Below are 15,562 nucleotides of genomic sequence, written 5' to 3' on the forward strand. Positions count from 1 at the left end.
GGTGTGTTTTTCATCTTGTCTGAATGTGGTTAAAAATACAAAACATTTGTTATTTTTGTTTCATTTGGTTTAGACTCTGCATTTTGCTTTTCTGTGTTTGTAATTAGGATGCCTTAGCTTTAGTGATACCCTGAGTGTGCCAAATTTCTTCAGACTTACAGCCCTTACTGAGGGAAGCCAAAGTTTGGTGAACTGATTGTTCTTATCTATATGGTTGAGAAATCTGAAGAATAATTTAGTTAAATGCATGCTACAATAAAACACAAGCAAAATTCTCACTCTGTAATTTGGAAATCAGATTTATAATAGTCTACTAGATTATAGTAGATTATTCTTGCTACAGGTAAGGACTAATGACTTACTCTGAGTCATCTTTATAGTGTCACAAGAAGGAAAAACCTGTTTTACCTCTTTCCTTTTGTGTCTTTTGACTCGTAATAGCTGAACATTCTTTTTTTTTTTTTTTAAATTTGAACACAGAACTAGAAAAGGAGATTATGTGAAAATGCTGAGTTTCACTAACAGTTCTATTTTGCACACCTCTGTGCATAAATCTAAAACCACACAACCTAATAAAATTATCTGTAAATGTAGGAGGAAGGAAAATCCAGGAGTAAACACAAGGTAAAGTCTTCAAATGCCTACAAAACAAGAAAAATCTGTAATAGACTCAATGCTTGGACAAAAGCACTCAAAGGAAATGGCATTTTTAAGAGTTCTTTTACTAGTTTTTCTTTCCATCATTTGGCACAAATCCAAGGCACATCAGAAAATCAGATGAACTCATAAATTATTAGAAAAATAAACACATTACCCTCAAATCCAAATGTCATTTGACATTTTACCTCTTAGATTAAAAAGTTATCTGAAAAACCCAGCACTCTTATCTTCCAGCTTTGTATTTTGCCAGGTAATTTACTAATACCACAGTTAAAAGAAAGAGAATTATGTATACAAATAGTTCATGAAATAAAATGCAAGCTGCATGTGATGAGCAAAGAATAAAAAAATCCTGCACAGCAAAACCTGGCTTGTGCTATTTACAGATTGGCCTCCCATAACTGAACAGCAGAAAATGAACTTCAGATGTAAAAGCAGCCCCTGGGTGGTTCCCTCAGTTCCTCAGTGCTCTCCCCTGGCAATGGGGCAGGATTTGGCCTCTTCCAGCCAGTGCTCACCGGGGTGAGAAGTACCTTTCACAATGGCAATTTCCCTCTTTAACAGCAGCCCAGAGCAGGCTCTGGAGCAGTTTTGTCTGTGGATGTTGCTCAGGATCAGAATCATGAGTAATTGTGCATTTTTGCATTACTTCCTTTGGAGGAGGGGAAAAGCAACTTAAATGCATGCTACAATAAAACACAAGCAGCACCTTGTGCTTGCTTCTGCTTTTTTATTAGGCTGTGAACAGCAAGCCCAAAGTTGAGCTTTGTCATGGGCTCTCCACTTTTCCCCAGTATCTTGGCTCCTCTGTAAGAACCTGATCTCGCAGCTCCAGTACAGGGGAGCATTGCTGAGATATTGGCAAGGATTACATCCCTTCACATTGGTAATGCAGATGTTATGGACCGTTGTTTGCCCAGCTACTGAAATATACAGAAATATACACTATAATGGTTTGTAACATTACAATAAAAATAGAGACATTTCAATTACCTCTGGCAATAAATACCTTGTTATCCAATATATCTTTTTATATATATAAATATATTTATATTTAATTCTGAATGTAGTGATAAAAACTGAAAATGCAAAAATTATTCAAAGACTTTTAAAACAAAGTGGGTGGCTGAAAAATACAATACAGGGTTTCATTTGGTTTACTGTTACATAGAACTTTTTAATAACAATAGGAAAGTAATTTTGCTGTCTTTACCCCTTTACATCCCTGTTAGTGAGATCAGCAATGATCTGGCTGTGTGGTCACCTCCAACACGAGCAGAGGAGCCAGGCCCAGGTGCCAGAACATTCCAGCCGTGCTGCAGAGCCTGTGCCTGCTCTGAGCTGGGGGTGTGAATGTCACCGACAGTAACACACAGTGAAGGGCCACCGAAATTCACAGCACAACTTCCTCAGCTCCGGGCTTCCGATCCGTGCTTCCCTTCAGGGCTGTGAACCCGAGCCCTGCCAGTGCGGGGACTGCGGCACCGCCGGGGCCGCCGGGCTGCAGGAGCCGCTGTCGCTGTCGCTGCCCTCTGCCGGCAGTGGCACAGTGACCGTGTGTCTGCGCTGCAGTAATTGACTCCGGGGAGGAGCTGCCGTGTCATCATCATCCTCCACAAACTCACCGCTGCACCCCGACTCCGTCCCCTGACCTGTGCTCTGCTCCAGCATTCCAACAGATCTTAATTTGCTTTTATCAAAGCTTTTAATAGCCATCTGTGAGGAGAGAGAAATGATAGGTTAAAGCATCTGCTTTCTTAAGAAGGAACATTAATATATTGTTTCTTGAACTTTATTATCACATGAATTTCATGACACTGAGAACACAGCCAAGATTTAAAATAGCATACTTTGTAAGAGAGTAATTCTATTTGGGCTACATATGAGAAAACAAGAGGCCAGCCTGCCCCAGGCTACACACACATCAGTACCAGACCTGAAAACTGACATTCCAAAACTTATTTTCACCTCACTATCCCAACAGCATCCCAGCTCTTCTAAACACCATTTGTAATGCAAGTCTCAATGCACTTGAAATTCACAGCCATTTCTTTTACTATTAAGAAAAGTGGCAGTAGTAACAGACAGGTGACCCAGGTACTGCTGAAGGCAAAGGCAGTTTTAGTTTTCCCTGCTTCCAGAGGTCACCTGTCAGGGGAGAGACACCCACCCTCTCCATCCCCTTAGTGCCTCTTTCTGGTCATCCCAACTATTCATATCTTCCATTTCCACACCTGCTCCTGTTTCTGTTTGCTGTACAGTGGGGGTGGCTGGTCTGGATTACTGGCCACTCTGCAAATGTTAAAATTGCCAGAAGAAATAAAGAGAATGCAAGCATGCTAATGACAGATCTTCTAAGACAAGAACAAAAGGAGAAAGTAGCTTTTCAACTGAAATAATGGCAACAGTCTTGAAAAAGCTGCAGACAGAGGTTATTTAAATCCACAAACATTTAAATCCACTAACAATTCAGAGCTGTAGGGACTCATGAATTAGTTCAGCCACAGCTGTATGAACTCACAAGCACAGAACAGAGCTGGAGTGCTCTGTATCAGGGTCACATATTAGTTTTCTGACACCTGTGTACTGAAATGACATACTGCCTTCAGTGATCCACAGTTATAAAATGTAAATCCCAGGTTAAGTAGTGGAATATTATAGTTTAGAAAGAATTAATAAAATATTACAGCATTATAGAATTAATTTAGTGTTCTCAAGGCTTTTGGCAAATACTCAGCCTTTTAAGGGCTGTAGGAAAAGGAAGAGAATTCCATTTTCCAGAAGGACATGAGGTGCAGAGTCTGCATTTCCAAGCTGTGTCAGTCTAGTGATGGGCAGCTGCTGGACTAACCTGGTAAAAACTGTTTTGTTTTGGACAGGTCATTTTTTCTCTTGATTTAGTGTTCTAAAATGGCCTAGCAGAAGATGCAATGAGAGTCACAGCCAGTGCAAAGGAGGAGGAAGAGCACAAGCTCTGGGGAAAGCAGCATCCAGCAGCTGGTGTGGGTGTCACTGCACCCCAAGCAAAGCTGAATCTATCACACACATTTGTGTCACAGCTGCCAATGCAAATGCAGTTTGCTGTCACCCTTGCAAACAGCCTTCTCTTTCAAAGCAAACCCCAATTTCAATCTACTGAAAAATGTCTCTCTTGCCAAAGCAAGATACAGCTCCAAGATGCTGCAGAGTTTTTCAGTTCTAGGTTTTGGTGGACAGGACACAGAAAAGAAGACATAGTTGAAACCTGCAATAAGAGGTTTAGGAGATTCAAAAGAAAGAAGTGTTCAAGAGATGTCATAGAAGCACCACTGAAGTTTGAACAATGATGAAACGAGCAATTTGGCAAACAGGTCAGAACTTCTGTGATTCAACAACCACCACTAGTAAACTTTCTCTTACATGTACCCAGAGTGACAGCAGAGCAAACAAACATTTGCTGTAATATAAGAAAAATCTGAGCAAGTATTTCCACTTACCTGGTGCAATAAGTGATAGTCAAAATTAGGGACACTTTTATCTCTTGTTATTGTTCTCCGTAACGTTTTTTCTCTAAAGAAGATTTTAAAGAAATCAAAGAAATTAAATGTCTTTGCATAAGCCTTCCATAAAAGCCTCTCTCTCTCTCAGAAGCTCCACAAGGTGGAACTGTCTCACCAGAGAGGCAGCTCCCTGACAACACCTTCCCAGAACTGCAGCCTGCTTGTATTCCCTGTATTTTACTACGAAATATACATTAGGGCTTAAAAAGATACTGAGCAAAACCCAGCCAAGGAGTGAACACCACTACAGTATTTTTAAGCAGTCTGGCTCTGAAATGCTTAACTGATGGTACACCAAGTATTAGTGCAATCCCAATTTTAGATACATTTTCAAGCCCTCCCTCTCCACCCCAGTGAGCTTGTCATGCCCAGAACATCTGCCTGGGGATGTGGCCGTGCCAGCCCTGCAGGATTAACACCCACTGGCACAACACCATGCCAGGAGTAACCAGCCCTGAGCCACTCTGGGCCTTTGTTAGCAGCTGCACTTCTCCTCTGCGTATGGGAAACAGCAAACCCACTCTGAGCAAGCTTCTGTGCTTACTTGTTAAATCTGTTAATTGATTGGACCAGTTGGAGTTGTCTGCTTACGGGATCATCGGCTTTCTCACAGGGCTTAGGATGCACTGGGGGTTTAAAAGAATAGGCAGCTAAAATTACAACTCAGTCTCACTTAGGAATTAAAAAACACAGTTCTGATTTGAAATTGAACATAAAACTATAACAGTGCTAACTTGAATTAAAGTGGTGATTTATCTTTGGAAATTTTAAAATGTTTAAGTTGCAGATATAACCATTCTTCCTCAGATAAAACTGGCCAAGCTTCTGAAGAGAATGTAATTCAGTTTTTACCAACCTGAATTAACACACAGATGCTAAACCACCTCTTCATTAGTATTACTCATATCTTCTATTGCTCTTTTAGAACTATTCAAAATATTTGAAAGAACTATTCTCAATTTTAGGTGTCAGCACACTGTGATTAATTGTGATTTTCTGTTAAGCAGACATTCACAATCTTTCTGAGGGAAGGAAGCAAGAGTTACTTTGAAAACTCATGGGTGCTGAAATGGGCAATCCCACTCCTCATCTACCCTGATTCCTGCTTTGCAGCTTCCCTGTTTTCCTTCTACAGCCCTGGTGGCATCAGGTCCTTTGCTGAGCTGTCCAGCTCAGGGGGCACAGCTTTTCTTACATCCCCAGGGCAGTGAACTTGAAAATTCACCTGAGAAACTTCTGAGGCAGCATAATGGGAGCAGTGGATGAGGCAGATCAGAAGCTGGGGGTGAGAGGTGAGGAGGGAGAATCTGTGCTCCTTAAGCTCCATCTCAGAGGCTGCTTAGGCACATTAAGATAGGGCCATGTGTCAAATCCTTTAATGAGTGAAATAACTTTGCATCATTGAATACAACTTACAATGTTATTGCTATTAAAAAAGGGGAAGGTCAGAGTTTAAACTGCAAGATACAAGGTATCAAAGGGATGGTAACTCATCCTTCCCAAGGCACCAGGGCCCTGCTGCAGCCTAGCTGGGCTGTCACTGCCCCTCCTGCCACTTGCTCAGTCCTCTGCAGACTGTGCTGGAAGGTTCACAGTCACCTCTGCAGCTCTCATTTCTGTCCCAAAACATGAGAATAATAAAGAGTCACTCCCTGACCTGTTTTAGGGCAATATAAATATTTAAGTGACTGTTGGGTGGCATTTATATGACAATATAATTGTCATATAAATGACACCCAAGAGTCACTTAAATCTGTTTTGCTTTGCACTGAAATGCACAGCTCCTACATGGCTAGTTATATAATCTCAAATGTGGTGTGTTTTTACCTTTAAATGTTTTTGTCGGTAAAATTCACACACGTACCCCAAAGTAGGTGAAAACTAAGTTTAAAGCAATGTCATGAGTAGAATACAAAGTCTGCTGCATTTAGTTAAAGTATTTTAGGTGTTACCTATCATAAATATGAAAAAGAATTGTTCTATTATTGTATGTATAGCAATTACATCAAATATTTGATATAGTCACCTGTGAATTCCTAAATCCCTTTTTATTCACACCACTGGAAATATCACAGGTACCTTTTTTCCTTATCTTGCCAGTAACGTGCTGCTCACTCTCCTTCTCTCCCTCTGCTGATGTGGGGGAACAGCTTGGTGCTGCTTCTAGCAACTTCATGATGTTTGAATTCTTCATTTTAAAAGTTTCCATTTTCACCATTATTAAAGAAAAAGAAAAACAACAGTACATTTTAGTATTTCAGTCTGTGCAGAGTGTGTTAATTAATGCTTCTATGAATCAATAGAACACACATAAAAGAACTCATTATAAAAACAAACTTATATCATTCTGAGTAGGGCAAAAACAGTGTTCCACAAGTTACACTGTAATGCAGTGATGATGTTGGAGTCCTGACTTTTTATTTTAAGCTGTATTACTTATGGTTAAGCCAATTTCAGTTTAAATGGTAACATACATACCAAAATTGATTCAGTACAGAATTTTGTGGTCATTAAGCTACATCTCAGAGGCCATTTAAGCACATTAAGGAGTCCTTTAAAGAGTGAAATAATTCTGTATCATTTAATATTACATATAATGTTATTGCTATTAATAAAGGGGAAGGTCAGAGTGATCTATTGCAAGATAAAAGAAATTAAAAGCCTTGAAGGGCAGAAGATAATGGGTGGGAAAAGGAACATTTCTGTGCAACTGATCAGTGCAAGGTGTTCATTTGCCTACATCCAACTTCTGCTCCCTCTGCCATTACAGAGATTTTAATGTTCATTTTATTTAGGTCTGTATTTCCACTCTTTCTAGACCCATCCTTTTAGTCTAGGATAACTTATTCTAGAAACCCAACCGGCTTCACAGGCAGCACCATCGCCAGGCTGCACAGGGAGCAGCATGTCAGTGTTTATACTAAGAGCTGGTGCAGCTCAGTGTGTGCAGCCCTGCAGTGCCAGCACAGGGCCCTTTCCCTGCCCTGCAGCACTCACGAGCAGCATGTCAGTGTTTATCCCCCCAAGAGCTGGTGCAGCTCAGTGTGTGCAGTGCCAGCACAGGGCCCTTTCCCATGCCCTGCCCTGCAGCACTCACGAGCAGCATGTCAGTGTTTATCCCCCCAAGAGCTGGTGCAGCTCAGTGTGTGCAGCCCTGCAGCACTCATGAGCAGCATGTCAGTGTTTATACCCCAAGAGCTGGTGCAGCTCAGTGTGTGCAGCCCTGCAGCACTCACAGGCAGCATGTCAGTGTTTATACCCCAAGAGCTGGTGCAGCTCAGTGTGTGCAGTGCCAGCACAGGGCCCTTTCCCCGCCCTGCCCTGCAGCACTCACGAGCAGCATGTCAGTGTTTATCCCCCCAGGAGCTGGTGCAGCTCAGTGTGTGCAGCCCTGCAGCACTCATGAGCAGCATGTCAGTGTTTATACCCCAAGAGCTGGTGCAGCTCAGTGTGTGCAGCCCTGCAGCACTCATGAGCAGCATGTCAGTGTTTATCCCCCCAGGAGCTGGTGCAGCTCAGTGTGTGCAGCCCTGCAGTGCCAGCACAGGGCCCTTTGCCCTGCAGCACTCACGGGCTCGGCGCAGTCGGCCGCGGTGCAGCCGCGCTCGTCGCGCAGGTGCCGCAGGGCCCCGTGCCGCAGCAGCAACGCCACCAGCGCCTCGCTGCCTCCCGCCGCGGCCTCGTGCAGAGCCGTGCTGCCCCTGCTGCCGGAGAGGTTCACCGAGGCTCCGCGCTGCACAGCAAAGGGAGAGCGGGTTAGAAAGGAGCAGCAGCCCCAGAGCTGCGCAGGGCCCGGGGCAGCTGCGCCACCAGAGCCACAAGAACCCGCCTGGCCACATTACTGCCCCGTCCCCCAGCCACGGTTTCATGGACCAGCGCATTTTGGTTTTGCATATCTCTATTACATACTCCAAGCTTTAGAGATACTTTAGAAATCCCCAACCCTATGTGACAGAATCCCTGCCACTTGCCACACAGAAGTTCCATAAAAACAGCTACCTGTACAATAGCAAGGTAATATTTATCTAATAGCAAGGTAATATTAATCTAAAATTTATCTAACATCTCTGAAGGGATGGGATTAAAACTCTTATTTCTTTCCCCAGATATTTTTGACAGAGAAATGCATAACTAAAAATACTGATCCTGAGTATTGGTAAGTACAGATATCACATGAGAAATACCAGCAGAACACTCTGCAGTGATCTTACCTGCAGCAACAGGGCAGTAGTCTCATAGTGACCATTCAAGCATGCATAAATCAAGGGAGTATTTCCATATATATCCTTTTTATTTTGTTTTGCATTGTAATCCATCAGGCACTTTACCACCTATTGAAAGAAATAACAACTTCAGTCTTACTTAGTGAGTAGGAGTACTGAAACTAATTTTCATAATTTAACACCCACTTTTAAAAAGAAAAATGTAAGGAACTACAAGAAAGGCCAGAAAATAAAATTCAAGGTGTGTGAAAAACAAATATAACCAGTAACTTAACAAAACATCAAAACCAAACCACCACAGCAGCAGCACCCTTTTCCAAACTCATCACAACACTTGGAAGAAGTTCTTTATACTGTAATTACCCCATGAACTAATCTACAACTATCCCACAAATTAGCCTACAACTCTGAGTTGTATTCTTGGTTTTTCTTGCTTCTCTTGTACTTTGTCTTCCTATCACTTCCAACAGCCTCTTCTTTTCCCTCCTGCAGTCTTCAGCTCCTTATTTTTAAATACTTTTCTGCTTTTCTAATTTTCCTAATTTTCTGCTTTTCTTCATCTTTCCATTTGCCTTTTCCCCCTTGCTTTTTCCTGTTTGTTATTTTCCTGTCTCATTTACTCTCTGTCCTGTATTGACACACACCCCCCATGGGCTCATGCTTCTCCTTCATTGACTTGCTTCCCTGACTTGAAGCGAGGGATGAGTTATCTGCTGCCTCAAAACTTCACCTGCCTCATGATCTAAGTAAGGAGTTGAAAGTACAGTAACAGTTGAATCTACAGTATTTAGTACTGTGGCTTCTGAAGATATCAAGACACAAACATAACCCAGAGAAGGTACAGAGGAATGCTCACAGAAGATTCAGCTGCACAAGGGATGTTTAAAGCATTTGAAATACAACGAAGGATTTTGCACCCCTTGCATTAAACAGTATTTTAAGTCATGCATGCTTAAATAAGCCATATATGCTTTCATAAAGAAAAGGTGTCTTCTGAAACGATTTCAACTCAAAGTTCCCTTTTCCTTCTGGAGATTTTAGACGCTGAAAACAAAAACCAGAACCGCCAAACTCGTTTTCTCTGCTCCTGGCTTAGTGTGGTTGCTCATTTCCCCAGGCAGCTTTCCATGTGCCAGGGAGCTCAGGGGCAGGCAGGGTTACCTGGGAGTGTCCCCTCTGGCAGGCCAGGTGCAGGGGAGATGCCAGCTGTGTGTTCCTGGCGCTGGCACTGGCGCCGTGGCGCAGCAGCAGCGATGCCAGCTCGCTGTGCCCGTGCAGAGCAGCCATGTGCAGGGGGGTGAAACCATCCTGGTTGGAAACATTCACCCCCAGCCCGTTGGCACAGATCTTGGAAAACTTCTGTTGAGGAGAGCACACAATAAAACTATAATCAGGCTTTGTTTTAATCAATGAAATAGCCAAATACCTGCTAAGTTCACATAAAACAGGCAGATGGGCATTACAAGAAATTCTGCTAGAGCCCAATTAGAAACCTTAAGAATTAGTCAGTGAAGAAGAGCAGCTTGGTAGTATTTTTCAACAGATAATTACTTTTATTATCTCTTTTCTTCCAACCTGATAACTTCATGGAGAGCAATTCCAGGCCAAGTATTCATGGTATTAAGAAGAGGCTAAAGCAGCACAGTTTGAGAGAGAGGTAAAACTACAGCTGTTAGAATGCTCATATTGGATATGAGACAGTGTTAATAACTTACTTTCATTTATACAGATATTTATGCTCTTTGAAACAGACAATAAACACCTCAATGCTACATGAAGCTTGGGTTAATAAGGATACAAATTAAATTAATTTAATTCACCTGGAAGCAAGAGTGGCCCAGAGAACAGACTCCCCTGGGGAGTCAGGATAAGGAAAGCACCTGGAGGACAGTTTACCCAGCTGTACAGAACATCCTCTTTCACTCCTCCTGCAATCTGTGCCTGCCTGGCATTTACAGTGGTGCAGAGCCTTCCATCCTGTGCTTTATACGTGTGCCTGCCTAGCACAGGGGTTAGGATTAATTAACAAGTTCCTTCTTCTTCTCACTCAGCAGAGGAGTAAATTCCACAGCAAATGCCATTCCCCTCCCTGCCAGCAATAAAATGAGCTTTGTGGACTCCAGCTTTGGCATCTTCAGCACTTGATCCCTGTCCCGAGGGCACAGGGACAGCCCTTACCAGAGAACAAAGCACGGTGTGAAGGTGAAGCCTTGGAGGACAATAGAACACTCTAAGACTGCACAAAATTAAGGTGTGGTGGCAGTGGGGAATTCAGAAGTTAAGCCATCTTACAGTGCTGTTAACCCCAAAGCAGCCAATGAACTGAAAATTTGTACTTAGGTTTATTATACAATGACTTATCCAGTCAGGTACCCCCTCAGACACCTCCTGGAAGGCAAGTTATGGAATTCCTATTTCCAAAAAGCTGGGATTGTTCCTTATGAAAAACAACAACAACAAAAAAAAAAAAAAAAAAAAAAAAAAAAAAAAAAAAAAAAAAAAACAAGAACCACATACACACACAAAAACTCCCAAAAACCCCAACCAAAAAACAACAAACCAAAAAAAACCACAGAAAGAGTGCATTGTAAAGCCTCATTCTATTCTACAGAGTGTGGCAATTTAGGGGGAAGAAAATCTTTGCAACTGAAAAGAAAGTCTTTGTAATTATTTCAGATCTCTGAAGAGGCTTTAGATATGGCTTGTAGAAAAGATGCCATGCAATTAAAAAAAGACTTTATCAGCATTACATGGATTCTGGGATTAGCAGGTATTCCTTGCTGAACTGATTACTAACAGGTAAGTAGATATGCTGGGCCAGTGGCAGTGTAAACTGAGGAGAACCAGAGGCTTAGAAAAGAATGAATGTTTATTCAGAGTGGCCCAAACCTTCCTGACAGCACTCCACATATCCTAAAAACAAACTGTGAAGCTTTCTCAATCCATTAGACATTGTGCAAGTCCATGAACACTGTTCCTGTATCCAACATTTTCAACAATTCCATTAAAAACGAACAATTTCATACCATCAGATGAAGTGTGAAAATCTGTATATAGTTAATTTTTTTTTTAGAAGAGAGACAGAGGTGCTGGGCAATATGAATGTTACTTCCCTGAAGCAAAAACCTACATTACAAGAATATAAATTATTCTTTTAACAGAATGAATATTCCAACCTTTTGTACTGGCCCACATTTTGAGCACTGGCATAATGGATGGCAGAATTCTGGTTTTGATGTACTGGCTGTGTCATCCTCATCTTCCAAGTCTTCTTCCACCCATTCCAAGAGGTAACGGACCTGGCATAAAAAGCAAATCCTTCTTTAGAGTCCCAAAGTTCCATGTCCTACCAGATCTGCACATGTGGACAAGTCAGATTTGACAAACACACACTTGTGACTCTCTCAGGGAGAGCACACAGCCACCTCCTGCCATCAGCTGCCCACAGGCCAAATTAAAAAATCAAGTGTTATTGTTGACAAAGCAGCTAGGAAGTTCTCCAAGTACAGTGAAGTGAATTATAAATGACTTCCTGCTGCCTAATCACAACTGCAGTGCTCACCCACTCTCAAACACTCCACATCCTTGCAGCTCAGATGATTTGTGCCAGCTCATATCAATGTGAATTTTGCTTCATCTTTTGCTTTAAAGAACATAAGGAATGACAAGGATGACAACATTTAATGATACCCAAAACTTTGCAGGGGCACTGACTTTCCTTAGGTCTGTCACTTAGGGCTTGGACAGTTTCCCTTTCTCCTCAATGTGCAGTGCCTCATTTTTGACAGAGAGGCCCTTCAGTAAAGCCTTAGGGGTCAGGGCATTCATGTGCAATCTGCAAACAGTGATGCTTAGGGCATTTAAATTTTACATTACATTTCATTCAATGAAAAAAAATGTTTAAGCAGTGCATTTTTACCTTGAAATTCATTAATCTAATTTCACTAAAGACATTTTAGAATTATCAGTGAATGTATTAAGTCTCCATTACTACTGGACCAAGCCAAGAGCTCTGCAGCTGCTAGTCCAAGGGAATGGGGACAGTGGGATTTCTGAGACATTCCTCCCACTCTGTTTACTCTCACACTTGTCACAGGTTCTGCTCCTCACCACTGAGCCCTGAGAAAACAACACATCCATGTCTCAGCCACTTAAACACATGCAGCTACAACAAATCCTGGGAAGCCAGGAAGGGCCCTATACCTGATTCTGAATTATAACATTACTTGAGCCTGAAAAGGGATATTCTGTTTTTTACAGAATATTTTGTTTGCTTTCCCTGCAAACTCCATGTTGTTCTCTGGAACAAAGGAAATACTCTCTCAAGCCTGCCTGTTTATGGAAGGCCAGCTCAGCAAAGCTTTACTACTTGCTCCATTTGTACATGTCTAAAATAAGCAGAACTGTCACTTCACTCTCCCCTTTCCCTGCAGACTCACCAAGACTCTCACAATTGATTTCCTCCTGGGACAGCCCAATACTGCTGTTCTCATTATCCACTGCACAGCTCCAAACATATTGATACCTGTGCCTCCCAAAAACCTGAACACACTACTCCTGTGCCCATCTCTTTATAATTACAGTGCAGTGGCCATTCTTCTTGGTTTAAAGGTATTTTTTGTCAGAATATTAACTGTGCTTTCAGGCAGACACACAGTGAACCACCTCAGGAGATTGCCCAGTCCCATTCACCAGGTAACTTGTCACCTGAAAGGTTCTTTACACTGCTGGGTTACTTTGGAATACTCAGCTGAGCACTCTGGGTCTCTGCACCCTCACTCCAATCTTTCAGCTGCTCCACAGCACTTATTGCAGACAAGAGATTTGGCTTTTTTTCTGTGGTAGATTTGCACATATCCTTCCCACTGGACAGACTGGGTAGGAGAGCACCAAATCCACTAGCTGTGCTGAGACAACACCAATCATATAATAATGTGTTGGTTTTTTTTAATCTTCCAGTTTCACAGCATTTTTTAATGCCTCTTGCAAAGCTCAGTTGGCTGTCACAGCAAACATCTACAGCAGCCCTAATGACCTGGCTGCTGTGGCTGTTCCTATGCAGACAGACTTCAGGCTGTCAGAACAAGGTCAGAGTTTTTAAATACTTGTGGTTTTTTAATAGATATACAATCTATAACACTTGTCATCCAGCTGGATGATTCTCCTTTTCTGAACAGCTTCACATGAACTTCGGTAATGAGGAAAGTAAAGCCACAAAAGAGAAGGTGATTCTGTCATCTGAATGCACAGACTGGATTTCTATATGATTTTTTTCTATATGCTTTTCATTGCTGGTATCTATTGAGCAGTGCTAGATACTAATTTCCCAGCAAGTTATAGCACTGCATTTAATTTTCTTGATGAAGTTCAGATTTTCACAAAGTGGGTGAAAAGTGAACTGTAATACATGCACATTTACCACTGGCCAGGAAAATGGCAAATACCAGCATTGCACATGTTACTGCTTCTTGAAATGACTAAAGGGCTGGCTTGGAAATAATTACTTATAATATAAGTCACATTGTAAACTAGGATAATGAAATTTACTCATCAACTGAACAGTTCTTTGCTCTATCAGCAGATAAATTATTTCCATCATCTCAGTGGAATAAAACATAAGAGAAACAGTATTAACATGGCACATATTTTGTAACATGAGTTTTCTCTTTTCTGATGACTCTATGAGGCTTCATTGGCATTTGCTACTCCTGGTACAAACCAAACCCAAACAGATTTTTCAGAACATGCACCCAGCAGAGTAAACTTGCATTCTCACACAGCTTTATGGTTTTTTTTTTTCTGTGAACTACCAGAAAATCAAGAAATCTACAGCCTTATACACATTTCCAAAAGCAAAACTCCTAAAGATTCCCATGTCATCTTAAATTTTTCAGTAGAATGACACTGGAAGTATCTCATTTTTTAAGGAATAAAGGCAATAATAAATAAAAGAAAGTCAAGACAGGTGGTACCACAAATTACAGAACATCACATCTGAAACTGGTATTATTATATCATCTGCTATCCATGTGAAATCTAAACTCCATGTTGTTGTGTGCCCCACAAATAGCATCTCTGTGTCACCTGAATTTCCTCTTTACATGAGATTATTACCCAAAGCATTCTCCACTTGATACTACTTACAAGCAACTTCCTCAATTTGAGTGAGATAAATGGAATTCAATAATATTCAACAGCCACATTACTACTCACCATTTCCAGATCTCCATCAGCAACTGCTCTCAGGAGTTTTTCCACCTATATATGAAGAAAATTATTTATTTGCTTTGCTGGTATGGGTATTAAGCAGAACACAGAAAATCCTGTGTCCTTTGCTAACCTCCTAAGCTCATGCAGTAGGATTACTGCTGGCCCATTTCATATTTATTGATAAAGCTGTGAAGGAAAAACCTTCCTCCTTTATGAAACAGAGAATCTGTACAAGGCCTGTGGCCATTTGATGATCTCTGACCTGCTCAGTTAAACAGTACTTATCTAAATTGAGATATGTGGCCCACCCATAAACAAAGCCATGTAAGCTGATATATCTGATGATGCTGCTCCAGCAGCAGCTGCCCTGTGCATTTCTGTGTGAATCTAATGTTAAAAATCCCTGCTCAAGGCGAATTCCTACCCTAACATACACTAACACTGGCTGGACTCTTGCTGAGCTGCTCTGTGCTGCCCTCACTATCCAGCACACAGCTCCCAAAATATTGTACCAGTGCCTCCCAAAAACCTGAACACACTGCTCCTGTGCCCATCTCTATAATTAGAGAGAACAGTGTAATTACAGGAACACAAAGCTATTAGAGAAACAACAGTTTAAGATGAAAAAGATGCTTTCCAATTGTTACCTTTACAGCTGCAGATAACTGGTTTAACCCTGCACTAAAACCAAACATTTACAAATCCAACTTGACTGTAAATATGAAATTTGTTTTCTTACTTAAAATCTGGAAAAATATAAATACTAAAGGGTATACATTGGGACCAGAATTAGCCCACTTCAGTGCAAGGTGAGGCCAGGGCCCCAGTGCTGGGGCAGGAAGGTGCCTGCCTGTCCACAGCTCTGCAGGGGAACAGACACGTGAGGGAAGAAGAGGAGGAAGGAGCTCTGCAGAGCACTGGTGCCATTCC

General features: G+C 41.7%; 1 protein-coding gene across 3 annotated transcripts in view; it reads right to left on the reverse strand.

Annotated features, from left to right (window-relative positions):
- Window positions 1–703: 703 nt before the first annotated feature.
- Window positions 704–15,562, reverse strand: part of ANKRD27 (ankyrin repeat domain 27) — a 55,343-nt gene continuing 40,484 nt past the window's right edge. For all 3 annotated transcript variants that reach the window (XM_064722936.1, XM_064722935.1, XM_064722937.1), the window contains exons 21-29: window positions 14,636–14,680; window positions 11,599–11,721; window positions 9,584–9,781; window positions 8,411–8,530; window positions 7,771–7,932; window positions 6,279–6,387; window positions 4,744–4,825; window positions 4,137–4,209; window positions 704–2,376 (exon numbers count right to left, since the gene is read on the reverse strand). In XM_064722936.1, coding sequence (XP_064579006.1) covers window positions 2,101–2,376; window positions 4,137–4,209; window positions 4,744–4,825; window positions 6,279–6,387; window positions 7,771–7,932; window positions 8,411–8,530; window positions 9,584–9,781; window positions 11,599–11,721; window positions 14,636–14,680 — 1,188 coding nt within the window. In that variant the 3' untranslated portion in view covers window positions 704–2,100. The remainder of the gene's footprint in view (window positions 2,377–4,136; window positions 4,210–4,743; window positions 4,826–6,278; window positions 6,388–7,770; window positions 7,933–8,410; window positions 8,531–9,583; window positions 9,782–11,598; window positions 11,722–14,635; window positions 14,681–15,562) is intronic.

The sequence above is a fragment of the Zonotrichia leucophrys genome, chromosome 11 (assembly GCF_028769735.1).
Source record: "Zonotrichia leucophrys gambelii isolate GWCS_2022_RI chromosome 11, RI_Zleu_2.0, whole genome shotgun sequence".
NCBI classification, from domain to species: domain Eukaryota; kingdom Metazoa; phylum Chordata; class Aves; order Passeriformes; family Passerellidae; genus Zonotrichia; species Zonotrichia leucophrys.